Source organism: Colletotrichum destructivum, chromosome 1, assembly GCF_034447905.1.
Source record: "Colletotrichum destructivum chromosome 1, complete sequence".
Classification (NCBI taxonomy): domain Eukaryota; kingdom Fungi; phylum Ascomycota; class Sordariomycetes; order Glomerellales; family Glomerellaceae; genus Colletotrichum; species Colletotrichum destructivum.
The window spans coordinates 4,732,054-4,758,398 of record NC_085896.1 but is presented as its reverse complement, the minus strand read 5'-3'; the positions used below and the strand labels follow the sequence as shown (position 1 = coordinate 4,758,398).

Here is a 26,345-nt window from a genome sequence, read left to right as displayed (position 1 = left end):
TTGAAAGGCACAACATGCGCCTGAAGGTTGGAATGTGGGTGTGTATGGGGGGGGGGGGGGGGGGGGCGGCTGGTACTGTTGCCCTCAGAACACTGGTACCAAGTATTCTGATGTGGTTCGTTCGTCCGCAACATCATGAAGCTCGCGGGGTTGTCTTCTGAGGGGTTGGCGGCGGTGTTGTTTATACTCAGGTGTTGATACTGTTGCTGCTGCTGCATATAGATGTCGAAGGGGTTTCCAAACGGTTTGTGCGCGCTCTCGCGCCTACAGGATAAACTGGGCAGGTAGCGAGCAGAGACGTCGAAAATGGGTTCTAGACATACTAGCGGTTCTAGGGATGGTATATGTCACTGGCCTTGAAATTACATTCGGGCAAGGCACTCCTCGATCCGTAGGATATTCCAGGATGCTTGATCTCCCTTGCTTCCACTTCCACGAGCGAGTCTCTTTTGTTGTTGTTATTTTGTTGTTATTTCTAGGCCAGGTAGCGCAGGAGACTCCTGCAGAGCTCGGCATAGTTACGTTCATTTGTATCTAGCTTATCGCGGATACCATGTGTGAAACTGTAACGCGTCGGGTTCTCTGGATATTTTGTGCCCATCTCCTTAACAACACACTTACGCTGAGAATCACGGCAAGAAGCCTGCCACGGTTCGGAAGCTTTGTACGATAATCTGTCTCCGTTGTTCGAATCGAACATGACTGAGAATCGCCAACCGGCTTAAACCTCTTGTCTTACAATGAATGCTTTTTGCCTACGTCCCATGATGGACAGGCCCTCATCGGACACATGAAGGGAGGGGTTTGCCTTGGCTCTATGTATGATGTTCTACAGTTCTCAGCCTCCACACTCATCGGAGCTTTCTGCGTGTCACATAGCGCAGTACCTGCATCAAATTGTTGGATAAGGGGGGGGGGGGGGGGGGGGGGGGGGAGGTTCAAAGCCAAGCAATAGTATAGGGGTACTTATATGTGTCTATATACACACGACTGCGAACAAAGGGATGACAGGTGGTTGTCTTAGTATAGCTCCTCCGAGTAGGGTAGGTAACACTGGTTCGCAACGACCGCCGTGTCACTACAACTCAATCCCGCCAATGCGTCTCGAAGCAAAGAAGGTGTGATCAGCATCCCGAACTTGGGCACATCCAAGCCTCCCCCGTCTCGTCGACCCCTCGTCAAGAGTCTCCATGACGAAACGGTGTTTGACAGTGGTCGAATCCCCCGAACTCAACCCAAGTAGCCATGCTTAGTCTCGACCCAGGCAGGTGTATATGCCAACTTGTGGCCGACACTACGAGGAAGAAACATCCCGATTTCGTTCCTCTGGTTGGAAAATGCTCGGGATGGTGTTACTCAAGTACCTTACTCTGGTACCTAGACACTCGGAGGCCGCAGACTTGAAAACCGGACTCGGAAAGTTCCCAATCCACATTTGTTTATCTTTGCAGATCGATCAAACCGGACACCCCCGGCCGCATGATGTTTGTCACCGAGCTGTTTGCCCTTTCAAGGTCAACCCCTCATTATCTCGGCAAAAAATCCACTGGTCCGTCGACAGCAGCAGGCCGCATAGATGTTCAAAAAGACGGTGGCTTGCAAAAAGATGGCAAACAGTTGCAGAACCCCTTGCCGCGCAGGGGCCGAATTGCGTTACAACTCCGCAAGCCCCGGTAATTCAGCGGCGAAAAGGCCGCAACTACGTACATGGTATGTATGAATACCATGCCAGCTAACGTGCTGCGTGTCAATTGTTACTTCGGGTACTTACTCGTCACTCGAGATGCAACTAGGGGACAGGCCCCCCGCGGCCAGCGATGACCAAGAACCGAGCACCTTCTAGAATGGATTCCGTGAGATGTATATCCATCGATGTTCTTGGAAACGGACCACTCTCCAGATGACTGTTCATGCCGTCTTTAGTCCCTGACTCGCAGGTAGCGACGGATTCCTGAGCCCTACCCTTTGCTTTCGCTCGAGTGATCCGTAAACAAAACATGTTCAAAGCACAAGACTTTCATAACTATATCAGTATCAAGCGTGTTGAAGTCTTGTGAAACGCCTTCAGTAGTCGCTCCATCAAGTTGCCAATTCGTTAGCCGACCACTAGGACGCCAATACGGCTCATCTGCTGAGATTCCCTTTTTCGACGGCCGTCGTACCAAATCGCATCATAAAGACCGCCGTGATGGAGCATGTCTGTACCTGGGACAGCCGAAGTTTCCAAGTGCGGCATCCGCGCCGAGGAATCAATCAACCGCTATCACAACTCAGACACCGACAGCTAGGACATTTTGCTGCTAGGCAACATCCTCGTCGACCCGGGGAACTTCGAGGCCCCTAGAAGACCTATCGTCTACCTCGCTCACGAGCCCCTTGAGGGCGACAAACACTTCGAGGCGGGGCGTTGCGAGTAGCCGCCGCGGGCGAGGTAAACGGTTCGTTGCTGCTAGGACAGATTAATCGTCCAGGAAGCAAGAACATCAGATAAAATCCAGAAGTCCGGATTCACAATCGAAGAGGCCACAGACATATGCCGGCTTCTCGAGAAGCATAAGGCCGATCTCATGGAGCTCAGTTGTGGCACCTATGAGCAGTCGGCCTGGCACTATCCGATCGAGTGCACGAGGGCTCGCGAGGCATTCTTCCTAGGCTTTGCAGAGAAGGTTGTGCCATATGTAAGAATGACCAAAACCCTCGTTATAGACGGAGCCCGCTCAGTCGGCGCCATGGTCGACATCCTGGAGGCTGGCTGGAGTGCGTCAGCAGTTGCGTCAAGCGCTTTTTTGACGAACAGGATTCTGGTCTCAGAGACATGTTGTCAGGAGCACAGGTGCGACGGATGGGCCGCAATGCGGAGCCCTTTCAGTCATTCAGACAAGAAGTCAGTAAGCCTGTTCAAAGACGTGGTTGCGCGCACTGCTCAAGTAACTGAGAGTAAGGGACGACTGTAAAGATTGGTGAAGGCCGAGTCAGTTTCTGTGTTTCCCTATGCCAATACTGTGCAGGTAAGGTTGTGGACAGTCGCAAAAGGGTAGTAGGATGCGTTGGGGTGAGCGGACGGATACGAGGTCAGCAACTAAGACAACAGTTAGTAGACGGGCCCGAGACATTCTAATTGTGCGTGGCCATTTGCAGACAGTCCAGGCGTTGTGTTTAGAGACGCTGTCGTACAGATCACACATGGTCTGGATATATGATGTATTAGAGTGCCCGCTGGCCATGAACGTCTGCGGCAACACGTTGGATGAAATCTAATCTCCGTGCGGTTCGTGTCATTGAAGAAGCCTCCCAAACATCGAGGCTGAATCGTTCCCTTTTCTGTGTATCAATGAACCCTGCTGTGCGGACCAGGTTACTTGATTTGCTGAAAAGCTCCTTGTAATTGTGCTTCCTATTCGACATACCTCGCAGCCGTGGCCGAAATCAATCATGGCCACCAGGGCTAGGAAGCAATGTGTTAAGAATTGTGGTCCTCGTTTTCTAAGAGGCTGCCGGTGGTGATTTGTATTCATGGTGATTGAGTCGCGTCGTGCCAGAACTATTGGTCTTGAACAAGTCAGGCCTGCTCGGGCATTTATCCTCTGTGTCAGACATTGGCCGAGGTCATATGGGACAGGATAAAATTCAAGCCACTGATGGCCGATGTTTGCTGCCCAGGTACTTCGTGGTGTGACCAGAAGAGGATTTGAAGCGTCAGCAACGCCCTTCTTCGACTGTGAACTGGGCCAGTCAGAGGCGCAAAGGCTGATATTATCCGGTGGCAAACACAGCTGAGTGCTGGGTGAGGGCCCCTGAACTCTGCATGTGCTGCTTATGCAGGCGGTCAATCTGGAGTCGGCTGGCATAGTCTGGCCCGACGAACGACCTGCGTCAAGCGGGTGGCGGAGGATGCTTTGCTGCTTTGGGATATTGCGGGGGGGCGGTCGAGGGTCGCGAAAAATTGCCCGAGATTTGCTTCGTATGGTCAGATTGCTCCTGACTTTTGAGGAGAATTGGATCCCAGTTCCCACTTTCTTAGGAGAGACGGACAGCCATACGTCTCGAAATAACAAAGTTAAGAGGTATCTTGATTTTGGACTACCGCAGCGGGTTCGACGGACGACGGGAATGGTGATGGACGAAGAATATGGGGAAAGTCGGTTGCATGATCTACAAGCTGATGTAGCGCCGAGCGTCTGGCAAGGCGGAGCTGCATGCAGCCCAGTTTGCGCGTTCTCTTGGGGGGGGGGGGGACTGACTCCTGGGGCACGATGCACATCGGTGAGTCTTGGATATCAGCGGAAAACCGCATCCAAAACAGATCAAGTTGGCGATGAGCTTGACGTTTGTCAATAACCGTCACCAATCTCAGAATTAACTTGACGCTGCTCATCAACAGACTGGCAAGGGGCAGCATCCTCAATGAAAAAAACGTAACGAAAAGGTTCTACGCCAAATAACGGTGAACGACTCGGTTGGTTATAGCGAGGTCGGTCGGTGTCGCTGAGATCATGGCGCCTTTTTTCCCCTCCTATTCTTTCTATTTGCGGTGGCCATAATTCTAGTCTGTCTGTTGGTCGCATGGCGGGAGTGCAAGGTCTAACCCAGTGGTAGGGGGGCAGTGTGGTCGCAATGGTGGGTGCTCCGATGAGGCCGCAGATCAGAGGGCAGCTGTAGCCGTGTGCAAGACTCCAAGTGTGTGTGAGATGATGAGTGGCCTATTGGCCTCGGGCCTGTGACGGCTTCGACGGTATCGGTAGGGTTGTCGTCGGCGGTGGCCTACCTGAGTCGCGGCTGATTAAGGTTGTGGTTGCTCCTCGACTTCTGCCACATAGGGCCCACCGCCGGGTTCTGGTGGTTCTCTGGCGGAAAGTAGCCGTCGACATCGATATCATGTCCATAATTAAACGACCTTCGGCCGGTCGTCGGGCAGTACTCCGTACTTCGTACTGATAGGGTATATGTTAGATACAGCTTGTGCGACGTCATAAGGGCCATGCCGGAGCATCAGACGATCTTTGTGCACCCACATTGGTGAAACACGCGATGGGTAGCTCGTTGGCCCCCCCGGGCCTGGCTTGCCTGTCTCGTGGAGACTGCTGAGATACGGGTGATGAAAATCAACATGGATATGGACGAGCACACCATTTGCAAGACGCTTTGGTTTTATCGAAACAATCTTATGTGTGGATGAATGGATAGGCACAAGGTGTTCCTCGCCGGATGGATCGCCGTGGTCGTTGCACGGAAACACAAGAATTTGATGATCAACCGCGCCAGCATCCTATAATTGGACGCAGTAGTAAGTAGAATGAATAGTGTATGTGGCGGCATCAAGACGTTCGTTGGCTTTGGGAATTTCGCACGGGCTCTATCTAGACTGGAGGAAAAGGCGTCGGAGCTAAGCCGATTCAAGCGGTATGAATGAAGTGCCGGGGCCGCCTAAAGCGAACGGATTGGAGATTAAGATTGGCTTTTGAGCTTGAAAACACACGGGCAATCGTGTTGACAACGCTGATCTCGCAACGCTGGAGGGTGCCGCGGAGGATTTTGGGCTGGGTGTCCATCGACTCTCAAGGGGTTGACAGGGGAGAAGATGTGCGCTGGATGGAGTCTTGGGGAGCAAGGGGGATCCGATTGTCACTCACGACAATCCCTGGGACCTTCATGCCTCTGCTCTGTGCTCTCTCGCTTTGGCGTCCCAATTCCCTCGGCTCCGTCTATCGAGTGGCCGTGGGTGGTGGTGATGATGGTCTTCTTCTTCTTCTTCTTCTTAACTGGGGCTGATGAGCCGTAGGGTCCATTGATGAACGCTGTCGAGTGGCTCTCTCCTATGATTAACAACCACAACAAACGGTCGAGGGGAAATTAAACCGTAATGGAGGCTTCGTGAAGTGGAAAATGATTGACGGCACAAGACTGAAAAGGGGAAGTTTTGTAGATCATTTGCGGTTTGCGGTGTGCGAGGAAAGAAGAAGGGTACGTACCACTCTCGTGCCCTCTCCCCTCATGCCTTGCCTCTTGCCTGCCCGGCCTTCGTCCAATGTTTTAGTTTTTGGGAAACAAGAACCCACGACCATCTCTTTCCTCCGCTGTTCCTGCATTAGTGCCGGAAACCGACGGATTGTGCCATTCCATCTTGTGCATGACTTCAATTTGTGCAACTTGCTCCCCCAACCCCTGGTCCCCTGCAAGGCTCAAGACAACAGACTGACTTCAAACTTCAGGGTCAGTCAACAAAGGAGCAAGGGGGGAAGGGCACAGACGCAACTGACAATCCCGCCAGGCACAAGGCTTTGCCAAGGGAACACCAAGGGAACACACCGTACCCCTGTCTGCGAGTTCGTTCCCTCTCCTCTTTTGGCGGAGAACCCTGCCTGCTCTTCTCCTGGTTGGCGCTCTCGCTCTCTCTCTCTTTTTCCCTTCCTTCCCAGTTCCCACTCTCTTTACCTCCCTATCTTGCAGCGTTGCATCTGCCCTTGCCTCGACGATCCGGTGCAGCACTTCCCGCTGTTCGCCCGGCTTAACCCCCCTCCAGCTGGCTGCCTCGTTGATTCAGCTCTGGCGCCATTCTCCAATTGTTCAGGCTGTCTGTCTAGCTCCATGCGTCTTTTCGAGGCGACGAACACATCAGACTGTCTCTCCCTACGGAATCTTCTCCCTCCTTCGGGCTCTTACCGGCGGAAACAACCATAAACGTGGGCCACGTTCGCTCCCGCATTCCTCAGGCAAAACCTTCCATCGACGACGTTCGACCTCTCGGCTCATCCGTGCTGTGCTGGAAGAAATTCGGAGACAGACGATGATTACTTTCCAGATGCTTACCCGCGACTGACTGAGCGAAATAACGACGACACAGATCTGCGAGGCGGCTCGCTCGCTCAAGTACCGAGTACTTCGGATGCCAGCATGGCATGGCCTTCAAGTCGCACAATCTCGCACCTCGACGGGCTGTACCCGCAACACCTGCGTACGAAGTATGGATGCAAAGTCTGACCGAAGCCACCCACTTGCCCAATCAGACAATTCATCCCTGTTGCCATCCAACGTGCCACTTTTTGACTCGCCTTCAAACCTCGCCTTCTGGTCCTTGATTGATTGACTCGTGCCGGACAACCTTGCCATCTTACACCCGAGATCCTCCCCGTCGAGGGAGAGAGAGAAGAGAGCCACACTGACTTCGCTAAACCGACAAGAAGACGCGAGATTGGCGAAACTGACCACTGACAGCCAGTCATGCCCATGGTCGCCGGTGCAGCGGTGCACAATTGTTTGTAGAGTGCATCGAAATCGTGCTTAGCTGGACGGACGGTCGATAGCCGCCCGCCATACATCACATGTCGCTAGCGTCAGTGGCTTCCCTTCCTGCAAATTCAAGTAGGTCGGTCTGTGGATGTGTGTATACGAATACACTGCCGTCTCTTCTTTCTCTTGGTGCAAGTGAGTCAAGTGAGTGGCAGTCTTTCAAGTGAGAACGAGATTATAGCGCTGAGCTCATTGCTCACACGAACGGGGTAAGTGGAATGAATAGAGATGCGCCGGAGATGCAATAAAGCCAGACGAAGCCGGCCGGCGCACAAATCAGCGGCTGCCATTAAGCAACGGCGCCCTGTTGGATCTAGTCTTCGCAGCCCCCAATAAGCGCTCACATCCATCTAGTCTGCTTCTGTTTCTCTCCCACCATCCATCCATACTACACACCGCAACCAAGGAGGCACAGCCTAACATCAAGAGTGGTAACGCCGTTTTCCCTTCCGTCCCTGCACTAATGTCGCTCTGCGCGGATGGGATCCAACCCCGGCTTAGGGTCGCAGCCAAAAGCGGCCGGGGTCAAGACATGGGTGGCATGGGTAGCCGGCCTGGCCTCTGCGGGCCAATTCGCCCAAGTGCCCCTTTGGCACCATCCAACCTCCACCGAAACCCCTGGATTAGCGTTCATGGGGCTGGAGGTTAGCAGCGTGGTGTAATTTCCCACTCTGACATACGGTGTCGAGCCGAGCGAGCGAGTGAGTGGGAGAGGCTCGAGTAAGTGCGAGTCTGAGAGTAACAGGACTCTCGCACTTGCTTGTCCAACATGGCTATTAATATGTGCCGCCCTCCCCGTCTGCGTTCAGATCTCTTTCTTTTTTTCCCCCTCCAGCCAAACAAGCCTCATCATTCTCAAGCATCAGCTTTTGACTCAACTTTGACTTCGGTCGTCCACTCTTTAACAAAGCTTCCAGCTTAACACATTCGCTCTCTTAATCAACAAACTTCAAACTTCGTTTTCACGAAACCCCCCCACCACCCTTCAAAATGCGTTACACTGCTGCCGCCCTCGCCGTCGCCGGTGCCGTCATGGCCTACGATGACGAGCCCGCTTCTACCGTCTTCTCCACCAAGTTCTTCACCATTACCTCGTGCGCTCCTGAGGTCACCAACTGCCCTGCCCGCAGCACCGTTGTCTCCTCCAGCGTCGTTCCCCTGACCACCTCTACCATCTACACCACCAAGGTCAGCACCGTCACCTCCTGCGCTCCCGAGATCACCAACTGCCCCGCCGGCTCGACCGTCGTCGTCACCAAGACCGAGGCCGTCTCGACCACCGTCTGCCCCGTCACCGAGACCGGCGCCAAGCCCACCCCCACGGCTCCCGTTGTTGTCCCTCCCCCCGTTGGCCACAACACCACCGCCCCCGGTGTCCCTATCAAGTCTGAGGCCGTTCCCCCGGTCAAGCCTACCACCGAGACCGGCGTCAAGCCCGTTCCCGTCACCACCGGCGGCGTTGCTCCCTCCGTCTCCAAGCCCGCCACCCTGGCCACCAGCGCCGCCTCCGAGTGCCCCGGATACTCTGTCAAGACCATCTCCACCAGCGTCACCACCGTCGTTCCCACCGTCATCTACGAGACCGTCAAGGTTCCTTGCCCTACCCCCAGCAAGCCCTCTGCCACGATCCCTGGTGTCCCTACCGGTGGCAACGGAACGTGAGTAAACTTCCCGATCTACCTCGAAGACCCGAGAGTGCTAACCCTCATGGCCAGTGCTGTTCCTCCCACCAAGACCCCCGTCACCGCTGGTGCCGCTGGCCTGACCGGCTCTGCCGTCCTGGCCGCCATCGCCGGTGTTGCCGCCTTTGCCTTCGCATAAATATCTTTTCCTGGACAACTCTTCTAAGGAAAGCCAACCAAGGCTACGGCAGTTTACGATCAAATCTAGCGGGTTTCTTTGCTTAGGAGTCGAGACGAAATGTAAAAAGAGCCCTTCTCTTTGTACATGTATCATCTTAACGGAATGGCAAAATACCATTTGTACCTAATCTTCTAATTGTATTTGGGGGACGTTTGCGGCCTGGGGAGGTCTCCCTCACCTTGCGATCGAGGATACCGAGCGCGAGGGAGGTGTTTCCTTCCGAGTCCTGACGGCCTGGCTTTAACGACGAAGTGTTTGGAGAAATTCCGATGATTCGATGTGACTATTGCGATGTGACCGTCCTACAACGTGCCAGCCATTTCCGAGCAGAAGGATGTTTCCTCAAGTGAGGGGACATGGTCTGCAGCCGACTTCCTCGGACTTGCGAATCTTACGACCTGGGGACGCATTGGTCGTTACCCCGGAAGACGCCCGTCCGCATAATGCGAAGCAATTAGCAACCGCAATAAGCACCGGACGGAGACCACCGCCAGTGGCTAACAAATGTCGAGCAGTTCGGACAACAAGCCCGCCCTGAAGATCGCCCTGTCAAAGTGGCCTATCCGTACGTTCCCTCTCATCCCAGACCCTGCCACCTTGGCGCGGTCATGGGGCGCACAGGCAAAGACAGGACAACCAACTGAGGGACTTTTATCGGGAGATTACCATTGGGACGAACTGCGGTGTATGATTGGCCGAAGCACACCATTTCAATTTGGACGAAACGCTCGGCCCCGCCCCATGGGATGAACGGCGTCCCCGACTTCTTTTTTAGAAGATGGAGATAGGATGCATAAGGCGGATATCCTCTTTTCATCTTATGCAAGCACAGACGCGCACCAAACCAGGGTGTCAAGCAACCGGATCGACGAGAGCACGACGAGCGCTCGATGACGATGACGACGGAGACTGGTGGGAGCTGCACAACGTCACAGTACGAGCACACGCCCAAGGCCCGTCGAGGAAACACACGACGGGAAGAGAGATGAGATGAGATTGAGGGGGGGACACAACGTCCAACGTCGCAACGGCATCCATGCGAATAAGTCAGCCGGGGAAGACCGCCACAAGAAAGCAATCGAGATTGGAGGCTTTACTGAAGGGAATGCCCTCCAAGGATGAAGGCGCAGTTGCCCCTCGTCTCACCTCTTCCTCTCTCCGCCTTTCATTTCGGAGAAATTCGCGAGTCCTGCGGTTGTGCGCTCCCTGCTGTCCGCCACTCCAATTCCGCCCTCCATCTTTCTGTCAGTCTCTCCATGTTCGAATTTGGAACCTGGGAGACGGGGGGCACGAGATGCAGGATCCGCTGGATCAATGCAGTCGCAGGGCGCGCGACTTGGGCAATTCGGTCGATTCCGAAGTGATTCGACTCATGGATTGAAACGAACGTCTCTTTATGGAAAAGGCTATGTGATGCGGACCCCGGAGGCGGAGACACGCTTGTCGGTGATCGACGATGCGTCGGCCCACCGCCCGGTGGACGCAAACGCAATGTCCGGCTACGTCACGGTATTCGGAAGGGGAGGTCGGAAGGGGAGGCTATGGTCCATGGAGTTTAGTTGCTCGAGTTGCTCGAGGATTACGCTAACGAGGCACTCTCTCGGACGGTTTGCCCTTTCCTTGGACCGTGTGTCGTGCCGTGCTGGATGATGGGACTGAGCGTCTCACTTCGAACCGAGAAGGGTTTTCAACTGGCTATATATTTCTCGATAATGCCTGTGGCCTTGCCTGATGCTATTCTTTGCGCCGGACAGCAGTGTCACGGGCGTCGCCTTCTCGTGCACTTTTCGTTTGAATGAAGCTGCTAATCTTGGAATAGAATCCCTTGTCCACGGAGGCCTCTCTCTGCCGTTCGAGTGCGAAACGATGAAGGCGGTCTTGCCCTGATACGCAGGCCATACTGAACATTTTTCATCGACGTTACAGATAGATGGAACGAGCAGAACGCAGCTGCTTGTTAGCCGTCTCACCTTCGCCGTTTAGAGCTGTCACCGGAGGCTCAATGTCGCGTTGCGACTAGCTATCATTCCATTCCGCAGACCCTCATTCTCTTCTCTCTGCCGTTGATCAGCCGAGGGGCGTCCGCAGACTCACCGGGAAGTGCCGATGCTGCACGGCCCGGTTGTCCAACCGCCGGAGGGGCCGGCCCACCCGGACCGCTGCGGCATGTTTTCCGGACAAGACACTCGTACGCCCCACTCATGCCGGGTTTTGCAGACACTGACGGCAGCGAGAGACCCCCGCCTGTGGTTCACGGAGAGAGCTCTCCGTCCGTATCAAGGACCCGACGTATGAAAAACGCATGCATCGGCGGGGGAGCTATACCCTCCCTTTCTGTGTCTCTGCTATCTTATTATCCGGGGAATTGCTCGTCTGGAAGAGGAAACTACGGTTATGTCCCCTGCGTAGGAGGTTTGAGTTCGAGCTCACTGGCCTGCACCACTTCGGGAATCCATCTCCTTTACCCATATCGGGCCAACCGTCACTCCAGACCAGAAGCGGGAGTAAACAGGGCATGTCCGACGTCTTTTCCGTTTGAGAGGCGTCCCGATCCGTCCCGGAGGGCTGCAGCGTCTCATCGGCCCCGCAGCCTGCGTTTGTCAAGTCAAGGTAGACCGCACTTCAGCCGGTGCGCCGCCCGCTTACTCCTGGATGCGCCGCCCGCTTACTCCTGGATGCGCTGCGCCCGTTAGGGCTAGCTGCCTGTTTCGTCTCAGCGATCCTCTACGGAAGCGAGCGTCAAATATACGACAGTTTTCCGCGACTAGATGGATGTACTCTAAGTGTTTGGCGACTGAGTCGTTTGCTCGGACATCTCCGGTTGCTGCCAAGGTTCGCTTCCGACAACGGTCCCGATCGAGGGTAACTTCCTCGTCCCCCCTGTTGTGCGCTCAGACCCTAGTGGTCCCGTCCCTGTTGAGTACACCTCGCCGTGGTCAGGATTTACGAGTCGCGTTTGTGTAAGGGTCATCTTATGACGGTATCCATCAAACGGGCCGTGGCTTCGAGCTGGAGTTGGTGTCCGAAGTACAGTCGGGGCCGTAACCTAATCGGAGTAGTAGGCGTTTGCATAACAAGCCTGCGTTTTATCGAGGTACTTAAGGCTACCTATAGTCTCGGTGTGAGGTGATGGAGCTTATCGAGGCAAGGAAGGCCCCGGGGTTCGTTGTGGACTTCGCTAGTGCTGCGGGCTCGCTCTCCGTTGGCCCCGGACGGCGATCGCGGCGGGATGGGCGCAGGACGGACCCACTTCGGTACCGACCGGATATCCACACTTGATGTACCTACCTACGAAGTACCGCCCGAGCTGCCGAGACGGCTTGGACAGGTAAACAGTCGAGGCTCCGACACCGGTCGATGCGATGTTCGTCCGAAATTTGAAGGCTCGTTCTCGCAGGCAGCAAATGGGGACCCAGGGCATGATCGAGAAAAGGATGTCCCGGCGCAAGTGCCTATGGCCGATGATTCTAGCCCAACCAATCCCATCCACTCCCTACTTCCTTTGACTGATTTCTGGCGAATGCACTCGGCCGCAGCCCCGAAGCACCGGCCCCTTCACTAAACTGGGGCGTGGGCGTTCGGCGCTTTGCAGGTCGGCGCCCAAATTTGTCGCCACGGTCCGATCCAACACCGACGCCGACTCCGACCCCCGTGGAACGTCCACGACCGGACGGTTGTGCTAACAAGAGGTTCGAAATTGATTTTTTTTGGCACCGCCAAAGGCATCAGAAGCACGCCGTACTAGGGTCACCTCGATGACACGTCAATTCGGCAGCCCACTCCAAAGCACCTCAATCCTCTGCCCCTGCTTGTACATGCAGGCGTCGTCGTCGTCTGCACAGCCCTACGGCCTGGGGGCCGTCCCAACCCGATGCGCGGCACCAACGTGGCGACGACACCCAAAAGGCCACAATGCGTACAACCGTCGGGAATATTTTGGTCCGAAGTCTTCAACGTCATCCCAGACCGTCGTCCAATCCCACGTCAGACGTCGTCTTACCGGGAAGAGCGTTAGCGCGGCCCGCCTCGCACTCGGCACGCACAGACCACAGCTTCCTTCTTCAACACCCTCTTCTTCCTCGAAGCTGACAAGGCGGTACAGGTTCTCGCACTCGCCTAAACCAGTCGAGACGAATCGGATTCCCATTGTCTTCCCTTTCGCGTCGCCCGTCCGTCATATCTCATCGGACGATTCGTCATGCATCTTATCCTCCTCCTCCTTTCTTTCGGCTCCCTTTGCTGCTTGGCCTAAGCCGGCAAGGGAGTTCGCAACCTAGAAAACCAAACTGGTGTTAACGGCATAAGCTTGTTTCTGCCATTTGTCGATCCAACCACGTTTCCACGAATCAGCCTCCCTCTTTTCTTTCCCGTCTTAGTCGTCGTCGTCGTCTTCTTCTTCTTCTTCTTCCTCGCACCTCCACCTGACAGCGTACTCTAGGCGGCGGGGCGCAAGCGGCTACCCGCTGATGCGAGATTCCCAACAGTGACTATACCCTTTCCCGTCGATGCGGGCGAGCGAGATGAGCCACCGCCTCCACGCGGGCATCGGCCACCCATTTCTGATCCAACGCCGTGTTTCCATGCAACACCCACTGGGCGGTTTCCCTCGATCCACTGGCTGACACGAGCCTGATCTCATTCCAACAAACCCTAAGAGAATGCGAGCGCCTCTGGTACTCTTTATCACTAGTGGTGACGAGGCATACCTACCTTCCCCTTGCCAATGGTTCAGTCCCAACATCCTAACGGAAAGCCGAACGCCAAGATTTGCACCGAGTTTGATACTGTAGTACAAATGCCTCCCTTCGGAAGCGCGCACATATATGATCGGCGCTTCCCATGCTCGTGTCAATTTCAATGCCTGCTTAGTAGTTCCCAGAGCAAACGCCCGAGCTCGACGACGTCTGGCCTTTACGACACATTGTGTCCACTGGAACGCAGACCTTTGAAAACTATTAATCTCCTTCTAGGCGGTCCTCGTCACACCTTTGCCTTCCCATCTTACTCCCTAAATCCTCTTTCTCCTGGACACCGCCACGACAGGTCACCACGACAAGCAACAGCAGAAAAAAAGATGTCCGGCCCGCCGCCCCCTCTGCCGTCCAACCTCGTCTTCTTCGGCCCCTCGGCCAACTGCACCCTCGACCTCTGCCCCATCGAGTACAGCCTCTACAAGTACCGTCCGAACCTCGCCGTCAATGTCCTGTTCCTCGCCCTCTTCGCCCTCGCCGGCGCTGTCCACGTCTATCTCGGCGTCCGCTGGCGCTCCTGGTGGTTCATGGCCTTCATGCTCGCCGGCTGCCTCAGCGAGATCGTCGGCTACGTCGGCCGCATCATCATGTATTACAACCCCTTCGAATTCGTCGCCTTCATGTTACAGATCGTCTTCATCACGAGCGGGCCCGTCTACTATACCGCCGCCATCTACGTGACCATCTCCAAGACGTAAGTGTGGGCTCTGCTTTCCTTTTCAATGGAAGCCGATTGCCATGTTTCACACGTTTCAAAGCCGTTACTTTCCATTTCTTTTTTTCTTTCTTTTTCGGTCGTCTTTTTTCCCCTCCGGTATTGGCCACTTGTAGCAGACACACCATTTTTCTTTTCCCACATGGCACATCGTCATTTTGTATCGTGCGAGTTTTGGAGACCAACCCATCCTACCATCCCGCGTGGGATGCTCTATCGAAACCAAAAGAAGCAAGCATGCCGTCTATCGTAACAACGTCCTCTGACACCGTGTGCAGCATCGAATCCTTCGCACCGGAGCTCTCCCGGATCCCCACGAAGGTCATCTATTGGCTCTTCATCTCCTTCGACCTCTTCTGCCTCGTTCTCCAGGCTGCCGGTGGCGCGCTCAGCACCACGTCCCGCGGCAGCTCCGACGTTGGCATCAACCTCGCCATGGCCGGCCTCGTCATCCAGGTCGTCGTGCTGGTGGCCTTCTGCACGCTCTTCGCCGACTACATGTTCCGCTACACGCGCTCCACCGCCGCGCGCAGGCTGACGCGCCGCGAGAAGGTCTTCTTCGGCTTCCTGGCGCTGGCCATCGTGTTGATCCTGGCGCGGTGCGCGTACCGCGTCGACGAACTCAGCGAGGGGTACTCGGACTCGGACAAGATCACGAACGAGGGCCTGTTCATTGGGCTCGAGGGAGTGTAAGTCGTCGCATGGCCGACTCTCTTCTCTGGAGGCCCGGACCTTGGGTGCTGACTTGTTCGCTCTAGTCTCATCATCTGCGCCGTGTTCGCGCTGTGCATCGGACACCCTGGACTGGTCTTTGGAAAGAACAAGGCGACGGACGGAGATAGAAAGGGGTCGACCGTCGAGAGCGGCGTCGAGAGCGGCATTGCGGTGACGGAGCGAAAGTGATCAAAATACCATTTTGTTTCCATCTGGGGGTTTTTTGTTTTGGGTTTTTTGCATAGGGTCTCAGACTAGACGTCGATCGCCTTTCTTCCATTCCTTCACAGCGCGTTTCGCCCGTTCGTTCTGGATCGGCCTGGTTGGTGACTTTTGAGAAGCGATACCTTTCAACCGTCTCCAATATTGCATGCGCCATTAGATATATCGCAAGCTGGGAGATAGAAACTTTGTTTCGTCACAATAACCCTCTTACAACTCCAGGGGGCCTCCCCTCAGAAACTCTCGTGGATAGACGACAGAGGTCCGAATTTTACGCCATAGGTGTGTATAGGCGGACGACGAGGCCCTCAGTCGAGCATACATTTGTTTCAAGAGACACAGGCCGGACGACGCAGATCCCGGGACCGGACGTCTGTCGGCGCGGGCCCCCACACGCTGGGCAACTCCAATCCCGTCGCCTCACCCCCATACCACCGCCCGCGTCCCGGTGTCCGTTTTGCCTCTCCATCCTGTCAGCTTTCATATGGAGTCACTCCCGCCAACACATACCCAGACACCTACATGCCATATACACCTTCGTCACCGAGCCGGCCCGTGCGTGGGTTCTCACCTAGCCCTCGTGTGCAATACGAAAACAGAAGACTGGAAATCAAGATTACCGCCGTGTGTATCTTTTTTGTTGAGCTTCGCCCAGGCCTTGTCGGCTCCGGCTCCCAAAGCTCCCCATAACGCCGTTCCCTCATGCTGTAGTCGTAGCTCCCAACACGGGACAATAAAACGAGACCGTCTGGCTGATGAAGCCCGGTAACTCTGACACAAGACGTGCTGTCCCTGCAGTTACCTCAAAACACAAATAAGCCACTCCGCAGCCCCCTCCCTCCTTACCCTCCCATCTCTTTCCTCCTTTCCAGCATGACGCGAGTTTGGCATGATATCTCGTGACATTTCCCGACCCAACAAATATCCCTGATCCCCAACCCATAATTGTTGACGAAGATTTCAGGCCCACGACCCGTATGCTGTAATGACACGATGGCGATGCAAATCTCCCGCAAGGGACCTCAGGCGACGACAACGACGACGACAACGACGCGAAGACGTCGCGTTTGATGCAATGCGAGGCAAAATGACCACTTGGATCCCGTCTCCTTCCAACGCGTTATGATGACGACGAAGACGAACCCCTTGCCAAACTAAGGAGACTGGTCGCGATACCGCCGCTAACAGCACTCGTCGGCTCGCCCTCGCCCTGCTCGGCAGCTCTCGTCCCGGTCGTCATCAGACGCGGCAGCACCGCCCCCCCAGACTCGGTCTGCTCCGCTGTCTTGTCCGCCCCGGTCAGAGGTTCCGGTCCCCTCTCACGATGCTCGGTGTTCCTCGTTTCATCGGTGTCTTTCCCTGGAGGCCCGTCGCGGCTGGATGGCGGCTGCACCATGACCCTCGGCAACGCCCTATCACGGGTCATCTCCTGCTGTTGCCCTGGGCGCGGCTTCACCTCCAACCTGTCGAGGGGCACGTTCTCCTGACCTGTCCGAAGCTTGTAGTTTGCGAGGCCGAGCTTCAGCTTGAGGATCCGAGCCTTCTGTACGCCGGGTAAACTTGGTCAGCATACATGCTCTCTCTTCTTCTAGTCACTAAGACGGGGCACGGTACCTGTCGCGCCTCCTCGCGTGTTAACAACCTCCTTGACGTCGGCGGGGGCAAGGCCCTGACAGTTTGCTCAGCATCGGGCTCAGTGAGCATGGTCGTGTTCTCCTGCGACGTGTCCATAGCGGAATGATCGAAGACGGAGGACGACGTGTCGGGGGATGCGGAACGATTCCTCAACGTCTGCTGTTGTTGATGTTGCTCGCCGGTGACCTGGATCTTTTCGGGCTGTCGTTGTTCTTGTTGTTCGCCGTCCAGTTTCTGCTCTTCGCCTTGTTGTTGCCGTTGCTCGCTCTGACCCTGCCAAACAGACATCGCATTAGCTTCCGGTGCTTTAGATCATGACATGATGCACGGCCTTGATTATTCGGAACTGGCTTACCTCCTGCGCGTCGGGTTCCGTGTCGATCTCGGTTTGTGCGGACGCTGCGGGAGAGGGTGCGGACGTGGACGTGGACGCAGACGCGATTGCGCCTTTGGACGCCACTGCAGGAACAGGTTTCGTAGTCGTAGGAGGTATAGCAGACACCGAAGCGGGTGCAGCGACGGTGATGGCAGGCTCCTGGCACTGCTTCTTCTTGGCGACAGTGTTCTCGTCAAACACGACGGCAGCAAGGGGCCTCTTGAGACCCAATGGCGTCTTGACGGGACTCTTGAGAGGCGACCCGGGGACCCTGCTGTGCTTGTGCAATTTGGTGGGCGACATCGCGTTCACGTTCGCGTCCAGGGGCGCGAGGGCGCGTCTTTTGGCCGGCGATGAAGGGTCCATGGTGACTTTTCTCTCTTGCGTTTTTGATGATGTAAAATGGCCGACGACAAAGAGAAAGAGAAGGATTGGGAGAAGGGGAGTAGAGGTTGACTTGGTATGTATGTGTTTGGCGGAGGGGATGGCGGACGGGGATGGTCGGGGTTGAGGATGAAGATGAGGATGAAGACGAGGGTGAAAGAGGAGTGGGGGCGGGAGCTGGACGGGAGGAGGAAAAAGAGCTATTCCCACTCAATCACCCAGTTCACAAGCTTGAGCGACTTTCGGCGTGCGTTTCGCGGCTTGGGGCACGCACGCACGCACGCACGCACGCACGCACGCACGCACGCACGGGGGTAGAAGGGAAAGGGAGGGGCTGTTTAAACGAATGACGGTTTTGGGTAGCCGCGTGCAGCTATAGCAACAACTTGGGTAGCAGGGAGGCAAAGCCCCGTGCTTAAAACAAACAAACAAATACGTTGTTGATGTTGACGTTGTTGTGTTAATGTGGCGAGGGGCGTAGGTTCTTCCCCAACTCCAAAGTATTTTGGAGGGATGAAAAAAGGAGGTAACGAATGTAATTCCTCGACGCAAAGGGGGACAAGGCAAGTAGGGAAGTGATGAAGTGAGAGGATGGGGAAGAAAAGAAGGGAAGAGAGACACAGCAGACGTGTTGTTGATGATGGGATGTCCCAAGGGGGGAACTGAACGCGTGCTAGGCCGTCGGGAAATATGTTGTAGAGCCCTCCCTCCGCGTGTGTGGTGTGTCTCCCCGCATACAAGCAGCTTGTAGGCGTGCTAAAAAAAACCAAAAAAAAGTTCCTTCAGCGCAGCAACATCGCTGTAGTTTTTGGTGATTTGGGTCGCCGATTGCCTCGCCACCTGATGAACACCAACTTGACACCGAAAGCCGACCGCGAGCTTTCCAAATCGCGGCCAGGACCCTGTCGTTTACCCTTGCTTGGTCGTCTGCTCGGTGGCTGGCGGGTTTCGTCGCGTACCCCTGCTGAGGACGAGCTTCCAGCGCCTAACCTACGCCCCGTTTACTTCGTACAGTGAGTAGCGAGGCATGCTTACAAGGGGGGAGAGGAAGCGAAATACAGCGTCTGGAACGCGGCTTACATAGGTACATCGTGACCAGTCCTGCAAAGTTAGTCCCCAGAGGCGCGTCCGTCGTTGCAGGGGTTCGCTGGCCGTTGCGCATTGCATCCGGCCTAGTGCAGTGTTGAAGAAAGTAGTACGTATCACATTGTAAAATGCGCATACCTACTGAACCGTGCATCCCAGGGTGGGTGGGTGGCCACCCTTGGACCAACCCATGGGTCCGCGTCGTCCATGTCCACGCCGCTGGGCTCACTCACTCTTGTCGACGTGACAAGCCCCGCTTCCGCTGTCCGCCGTCCGCCGTCCGCTGTCATCCGGTCGAGCCCGCCTTTTCCATCCCGACACAATCCCGGGCAACTCTTCTCGCCAACGCCCAGGGCAAATACGGAATGCGTCGCTCAAAAGCACTGATAACGTCTTTTGCGCCGCCCTCTCCCCTCCCCGTCTAGGCCTACCTAGCCAGGTACATCCGCACTCACTTCCTTACTGGGAACAATGCTTTGTAAACTTGGGTATCATTCCTCTCGCCCTTGCAAAAGTCGCGTCGACGCTGCCGCCGACGCCAGGGAGACCAACTAAAAGATTTCTACCTCCAGAACAACAACGCGCGACTGTTTCTCTGTTTCTCTGTCTCTTCAACCACGATACCAAAAGATGAGACTGAGATTGAAGAAGGTATTGCCAACAAGGGGAAAAGAAATTTCAAGTACAAGGTGAGCCGGACCCCCCCGCCGTCCATCCTCATCACAGTCTCGTCGGCTGTTTGTCCGTCCATATAAGTGAGATAAAGAGATAAGGAAAGAAAAAAAATCAAAAAAGAGAAAACACAACGCTCGCGCATAGACACTAACCCATGGGTTTCAAACCCTTTAAGTCGAGGGACTCCCAAAGAAACGCCAAACCCTTGCTTTTCCACCCTTATGCCAATCCTTCTCAACCACCCAATGAGTCTCGGCTGGTCATCATTCATGGAAATCTCCGGGGTATCCATCCATGAATCGATCGCCCACAACCACCTGCTGCGCCCTGTTCTATCCCCCCTCCTCTCACATGCTGTTTTGCTCCTGCGCCGACGAAGAAACATCCAGCGAGTACATACTGTTGTCGAACTGGAACGGTTTGTTGAAGTCGTTCGTTACTTCGTCCCAGTTGGTAAACTGCTCCATCGGCATCGCGTCCTCGAGCATCATCATGCCGTCAAACTCAGTCCCCACATCTTGGAGTCCTTCCATCCCCTCCATGTTGATGCTGTTCATGTCGAGGAGCAGGTCCACGTCGACAGGCTGCCAGTTGACGTCGATATCCAGGTGCACACCTTCCGAAATATCGCTATTGGGCTCCGAGGACCCGCTGTCCTTGCTCGATTCGGGTGTGTCGTTTGGTGTCAAGGACCGGTAAACACTCATGTCGCTGATGACGCCGTTGGCGCCGAACTCGAACTTGCCGAGGTTGTTAAAGAGGCTCTGCGGATCGATCGTCGTCGCCCAAACCTCCATCGGCGCCGCCGGCGCCGCCATTTCCGGCTGCTTATTCTCCATCTTGGGCGTGCTCTCCGTCTTGCCCGCCGCCGCCTGGTTGTCCTGCGTCTTGCCGCCCATCTTGCTGCCCGTGCGCTGCATCGAAGCATCCCTGGACATAGGCGTTGCGCCGCCGTTGCTTGCCGGTGTTTGTCCTTGTTTGGAAGCGTTCTGTCCCATTGGCTGCGCCATCTGCGGCTCCACCTTGACCTGCCCGTTTGTGTCCAGTCCCAGAGATTGGGCAAGGCTCTCCCGCATGTATTTCATCGGATCCTCGAGAGGCTTCACGTGCTCCTCTAGGATGTGCGCCTGACGCGCCTGGTCCGAGGGGAACCCGGTAGTCGCCATCTCGCAATCTGCCTCCGGGCACAGGAACATCGGCTTCGGCGGTGCCTTGGGTTCCGGCATAGGCTGCCTCTTGAGCTCCGGCGACCCGGATTTGCTGATCTGCGGCGACGGCGTTGCCTGATTAGGTTGCTGCGGCGGAGTCGGCTGCGTGCCAGTCTTGGCCTTCTTCCGCGCCGGAAGCTGCAGGTTGTCCTTGGTGACCTTGGGCTTGGAAAAGTGGATGGATTCGCCGTGCGGGGAGCTCGCGCCGAAGGGAAAGGGGGGCTGAGTTGTCGTCGGCGCAGCTGGGGGGCCGCTCTTACTGTTGGACCGGTTATGCATCTTGTTGTTGAGGTTCTGCGTCTGCTTTTCCAAATTGGCCATGTTGGCCATGCTCAGAGGAAGGGGCGGGCCGCCTTGGGCAGAACCAGCTCCCGCTTGGTTCGGCGCCGGGGGTTGACCTTGCTGAGGCGCAATCGCGGCCTTCTTGCCGAGATTGGCGCAATCGCGCGCCATGGTCTCGAGCAGCCAACGGACCTCATCGATTTCGGCAGGCCTCACGCTGAAGACGGGCTTGGGGTTAGTCATGACCTCGCCATCGGTAAATTGTCTGATCATGCGAAGTCGCTGTGAAAGGTTAGCACAAAGCTGAGGAGTCGGGGTTACATGAATACTCACAGCTCGGAAGTAGCTCTTGGCGCGCCCGTCGTCGCGAGTTGCGGCGTACCACCGGCCGAGCGCCTTTCCAATCTTTCCCATGTCCACTACGATCTTCATCAGTTTGGCGCATGTCTCTTGGCGCTGCTCCGGTGACATGGGGATGTCGGGCATATGTTCCGTCATCATCAGCCTCTGCTCTTCCTGGCCGATGCGTCTGAGCTTGTCAAAGTCGTTCTCGGTTGGACCTGAGCTCGCTGCCTGCATGGCCTGTTGGCGACTCTTCATGGCTTCGTACTTGGCCTTCTGCTCGGGCGTCATGCTCGCTATCTGCTCAGGTGTGAGGTTCGGAAGGGGACGCATCTGCCCGGGGGCAGCTGCAGGCCTCTGAGGTTGCTGAGTAGCCGTCTGAGGCACGTCAACGGGCTCGTCGGTGCTCGGACGCTTGAGGTTCTTCTGCTGGGATGCCGGAGATGGGTTGGGAGGCTGTGATTGGTTGTTGTTCGGGGCGGAGCGTTGGTTGTTCTTCGGTGGGGCGGCGTGAGCAGCAGCCTTCGGGTCAGGAGTGGCACTCTGCTGCTTCGGCGGGGCTGGTTGTACGGGTTGGACAGGCGTGGGGGCGACGTTTGATGGCGGCGGAGGAGCCAGCTGGGGCATATGTGGCGCCTGAGGCGTGGGCATCGGGACGTTTTGTGCCCCAGGCCCCATGTTCACCTGCGCTTGAGCTTGACGCATGGCAATTTCCTTCTGCATAGCGGCACCCATCTGCCGTTGCTTGATCTGAATAATGAACTGTCTCAACTGATCGTCTGTGAGGCTCGCAATCTTGGGGTTTGCTTTGCGAGCGTTCAAGATGTCGTTGGGCGTGACTTGAATCATGTGAGCGGGAATTACCGGTATGTTGGGGGGCATGCCTGGTTGGTTCGGCATCACCATGCCCGCCGGCATACCATTCTGCTGCAACTGCGGCGGTTGCTGCTGCTGCTGCTGCTGCTGCTGCTGCGACCCGAGTTGTTGCTGTTGCTGTTGCAGCGGTTGAGACTGCTGCTGTTGCTGCTGTTGCTGCTGCTGCTGCTGTTGTTGCTGCTGCTGCTGCTGCTGCTGTTGTTGTTGTTGCTGCTGCTGCTGCTGCTGTTGTTGTCCCGCCGCCGCCGCCGCCGCCTGCTGTTCCCGGTTGCGCTTCTCCATTTGCCTTTGCATATATGTCGCGAACTGAGACCTCTGGATCCTCTCGAGGTGCTGTTGTAGCTGGGGCTGGACGGGATTCTGCGCAAGCCACTGCCGAAGGTCCTTCCACTTGCGAACCTCGGCGGGGGCACGGAGTTGGTTTCCAACCTGCTGGAGAACTGGCGGAGGGAGGTCCATGCTGTCCATCATGACCTGGTGAGCAGGTGCCACGGGAGTGCCCTGGTTTCTCAACCTAGCCAGCATCTGCTGTTGCTGCGCAATAACCTGCTGCTGGTTATTTGGGGTTCCCGACTGCGGTTGTTGTGGCATCATGCCGTTGGGCATGAACTGGTTGCCGTTAGGCATGTTGAACTGGCCCATCTGTCCCGGTCTGCCTTGCATCTGGCCTGGTGTGTTTCCGGCCTGCGCCATGGCGTTCATCTGCATCTTACGCTGCTGCTCCTGCCATTTGGTCATGACCTCGTGGAGCTTGTCGGGTGGCAGTCCGTGGACCGCCTGCCTTTGCTCGGAGTTCATGCTCGCCATCATGCTGTGGAAAACGGGGTTGTTGTTCAGGTTCATATTGCCGCCAGTAGACATTGGTCTTTGGTTCCCTTGGTTAAAACGAGGGTCGAGGGTGCCGGCAAAGGGGCCGTTGGCCTGTGCCCCGCCTTGGCCTTCCATGGGGTTCATGGCACTCGGGGGTCGGCGCATTGGAGTGTTCAGGGTGTTCATTCCTGGGCTCTGGGAAGTAGGGGCGCCGCCAAGACCGTTCGGTTGGCCCTGCAGCTGTCTGGCCTGTTGCTGAGCGCGCATCTGCGCCGCTTGTTGCGATTGCTGCTGCTCCATCTTCAACTGTTGCGCCTGCTGCATACTGAGTTGCTGTTGAGCCTGGTTAGGGCGAGGCGTCTGGTTTGACCCGGTCTGATTGGCCATCCCTTGACCTTGTGCGCCAGCGATGGGCTGTGGAGTCGCGTTACGAGCCGGGCCGCTGCTGGCGGGAACGACCATTTGTCCCTGCTCCTGGGCTAGGATGCCCGCCTTTTGTTGGTTCATGATGTTTTCCATCGTGTTAAATTGACCAAAGTCGCCATTGGCAGACTGCATGCCTGCGGCGTTCATCATGGCGGGGTTCATCTGTCCTCGGCCAGCTTGCATGAGAGCCTGGGCTTGAGCCTGGTTCATGTTGGGAGGCATGCCCCCCTGCTGTTGCCGCTGTCTTGCCAAGGCCGCGTTTTTCGAGAGACCTTGGAAAGCCTGGTGTTGAAACCAGATGAGAACCGGATCCTTGCCCTGCGCCGTGTATTCCTGTGCCCTCTGAGTAAACCGAGTCTGCACAATGCTACGGTAATGGTTCTTTTGAGGCTCGGGGCAGGCAGCAGCCATCTTGTGAGCGAGCTCCAAGACTTTTTGCTGGTCGTGCGGCGTGAGGCTTGACGCGTCGGTGGGCATTGCGTTCTGAGGCCTACCCTGTCCACCGGGCATCTGGAACATTTGCTGGTTAGGCCCGATCGGTTGACCGCCCTGGTTGCCCATATTGACGCCCATCTGACCCTGTTGGGAGATTTGAGACGCTTGCATCTGGTGCTGCAGGTGCTGGAACCCTTGCTGCTGGTTCTGACCCATTCCCCGCCCCATCTGATTCTGCATCGCGGCATTCTGGTTCATCATGAGCTGCTGCTGAGCCTGAGCGGCGGCCTGTACCTGGAGGTTGTTGCTAAGGTTTTGCTCGTTCGCCTGTCGCCGTCTGAAGAACTCGTTCGTTTTGTTGCTCATTTGCGCCTCGTATTGAGCCTGTATCTCCGGTTAGATTCATGCTTACGACGAAAAGCCCCCCACAAGATCAGAATGTGATGGGTGGCTCGACTCGAAACCTTACCTTGTCTTGCGATTTGTTAAACGCCTCGCGCTCGAAGTTGACGCCAACTTCTGCCGCTTTCATGAAATCGATGTTAGTCACAGCGAGACCAATGTTGGTGATCCTAGAGAAGAGCTGGTCAGATACTACGAAAGTCTGGTTCGCGGTAGACGAGGCAAGACATACAGGTTGTGGCATTTGATCATGCGCTCTTGGATGGCGACACCGGCTTGCCAGCCTGTATGTGGCTGTTGCTGGGCGAGCATGGTCTGGTAAAGAAACTGGTTCAACTGAACCTGGGTGGGCCGGGGGCGCGGGGGCTGCTGCTGCTGCTGCTGCTGCTGCTGCATCATACCCGCCGCTCCCGCCATGTGCTGCATGTTCGCGGCCATGGCCGCTTTCCACAGGGTTTACACAAGTCCACTACAGCACGTCTTCCAAAGCCGACAGCTTCGATCGGAAATGGGCCTGAAACCGTTGGGCGGCTGCCTAGGCAAGGGCCGCTTTCGAATGGGAAGTGCGTGAGGACTAAGGTGCGTTCGCTTGTTGACAAAGTCCGTAACAATCGGAGAGGTCGGCACCAGGTATTTGTTATTTCCAACAAGAGGCACGAGGCCGTCGACTGCCTACAATGTGCCTAGCGACTTGCGACGACAAGCATCAAAGGGTAGGCGAGTGTCTCGAGAGCGTGGCGGCGGAATGGCGAACGAGGTTGCGATGTAGCGCGAAGTTCCTGTTCCAACAGGAATGAAACGTGTGCGTGTGGTTGAGCGGTGGTGTTGAGGGAAGCGTGACAAGGAAAGCCAGGTGGTTCGGCGGTCTCGTCTCGTGTTTTTCGTAGCTGGGATTACGTGGAGTCGACGAAAGGACCCGAGCGCCTATGCAACAGGTATATTCACTGTGCGTGGGGTTGGGCGCTGCAACATGAAGCTGCGAGAGCAGGGTGGAAGCGACTCGACAAGAGAGAAAGGAAGAAGACGGTGGGAATCCCTAACGTGAGTTGCAGTCGGTGGTGGGTTGTTGTGGTTTTGGGTCCAGGAGCAGCGGAAATTCCAGAGAGTGGAGGGTGGACGTGGCGTGGGCAGCCGCAGGTCGAGACAAAGCAAGCCGGAGCGGGGGGCGGCTTCGAAAACAGGACAAGACTATGCGTAAGGTATATTGCTGTCCAAATTGTCGAACCGTGTAGTCGTCACCGGGTCCTGGTATGACGGCTCACGACTTGGGCGGCTCTGTTGGAAAATCGCGGGGAGGACACGAAGAGAAGTGATGGGTGGTGTGTTGGTGGAGGAAGAGAAAAAGAGGCGGAAGAAGCGGTGGTGAGTAAAGTAAGGTAAAGTGTGCGTGCGTGAGTGAGGTGAGCGATGGGTTACGGTACAGTACGGCAGAAGACGGGGATCGTTGGGCGTGGTGGAGCCTTCTGGAGATGGGCTTTGCTTGATCAGTGCCAGTTGATTTAGGTTCTGGTGGGCTCAGGATTGGCGCTTTTTAAGCGTGGAGCCTATTTTTGCCTGTGGTTGACTGGGGTGGCTGAAACGAGAGATGGACGAGGAAGTTCGGGTGAGATGAGATGCCGTCGTAATAATCGCAGAGAACAAGCCCATCTGGTGAATTGAAAATATTCCGGGGGAGCAAGATGGGAGACAGGCTGCGTGGGCCACAGTCAGAGCATGCTACCAGGCGAGGCGACTGAGGATGAAGTGAGAACGCTCGTGTAGGTCGAGGGAGTGAGGGAGTGAGGGAGGACTAGGACGAAAGAGAGAAGAGAGGGAGGGAGGGGAGAGAGAGCCAAGGCAGGGCACCGAAGTGAGAG

General features: G+C 56.0%; 6 protein-coding genes across 6 annotated transcripts; 3 read left to right on the top strand and 3 right to left on the bottom strand.

The window, feature by feature from the left end:
• Nucleotides 1-2,567: 2,567 nt before the first annotated feature.
• Nucleotides 2,568-2,954, top strand: CDEST_01431 (uncharacterized protein; the record flags this gene model as incomplete). Its single annotated transcript, XM_062917590.1, has 1 exon — nucleotides 2,568-2,954. One exon carries the CDS (start codon nucleotides 2,568-2,570, stop codon nucleotides 2,952-2,954), a length of 387 nt encoding a protein of 128 aa, XP_062773641.1.
• Nucleotides 2,955-3,204: 250 nt separating this feature from the next.
• CDEST_01430 (uncharacterized protein) lies at nucleotides 3,205-3,686 on the bottom strand (the record flags this gene model as incomplete). Its single annotated transcript, XM_062917589.1, is given in 2 exon segments — nucleotides 3,205-3,390; nucleotides 3,408-3,686. 2 exon segments carry the CDS (start codon nucleotides 3,513-3,515, stop codon nucleotides 3,205-3,207), a joined length of 294 nt encoding a protein of 97 aa, XP_062773640.1. The 5' UTR covers nucleotides 3,516-3,686.
• Nucleotides 3,687-8,085: 4,399 nt separating this feature from the next.
• On the top strand, nucleotides 8,086-9,408 carry CDEST_01429 (uncharacterized protein). Its single transcript, XM_062917588.1, has 2 exons — nucleotides 8,086-8,945; nucleotides 9,003-9,408. The coding sequence occupies exons 1-2, from the start codon at nucleotides 8,278-8,280 to the stop codon at nucleotides 9,106-9,108; spliced, it is 774 nt and encodes a 257-aa protein (XP_062773639.1). The 5' UTR covers nucleotides 8,086-8,277; the 3' UTR covers nucleotides 9,109-9,408.
• Nucleotides 9,409-13,228: 3,820 nt separating this feature from the next.
• Nucleotides 13,229-15,779, top strand: CDEST_01428 (Putative RTA-like protein). Its single transcript, XM_062917587.1, has 3 exons — nucleotides 13,229-14,595; nucleotides 14,895-15,305; nucleotides 15,375-15,779. Exons 1-3 carry the CDS (start codon nucleotides 13,874-13,876, stop codon nucleotides 15,517-15,519), a joined length of 1,278 nt encoding a protein of 425 aa, XP_062773638.1. The 5' UTR covers nucleotides 13,229-13,873; the 3' UTR covers nucleotides 15,520-15,779.
• On the bottom strand, nucleotides 15,683-18,584 carry CDEST_01427 (Putative transcription factor Nrm1/Whi5). Its single transcript, XM_062917586.1, has 3 exons — nucleotides 17,543-18,584; nucleotides 17,167-17,460; nucleotides 15,683-17,095 (listed from the first exon to the last, which is right to left on the bottom strand). The coding sequence occupies exons 1-3, from the start codon at nucleotides 17,927-17,929 to the stop codon at nucleotides 16,673-16,675; spliced, it is 1,104 nt and encodes a 367-aa protein (XP_062773637.1). The 5' UTR covers nucleotides 17,930-18,584; the 3' UTR covers nucleotides 15,683-16,672.
• A 931-nt stretch (nucleotides 18,585-19,515) lies between these two features.
• On the bottom strand, nucleotides 19,516-25,806 carry CDEST_01426 (Putative gal11, coactivator domain-containing protein). Its single transcript, XM_062917585.1, has 4 exons — nucleotides 24,722-25,806; nucleotides 24,557-24,659; nucleotides 21,532-24,471; nucleotides 19,516-21,480 (listed from the first exon to the last, which is right to left on the bottom strand). The coding sequence occupies exons 1-4, from the start codon at nucleotides 24,925-24,927 to the stop codon at nucleotides 20,056-20,058; spliced, it is 4,674 nt and encodes a 1,557-aa protein (XP_062773636.1). The 5' UTR covers nucleotides 24,928-25,806; the 3' UTR covers nucleotides 19,516-20,055.
• Between the last annotated feature and the right edge of the window lie 539 nt (nucleotides 25,807-26,345).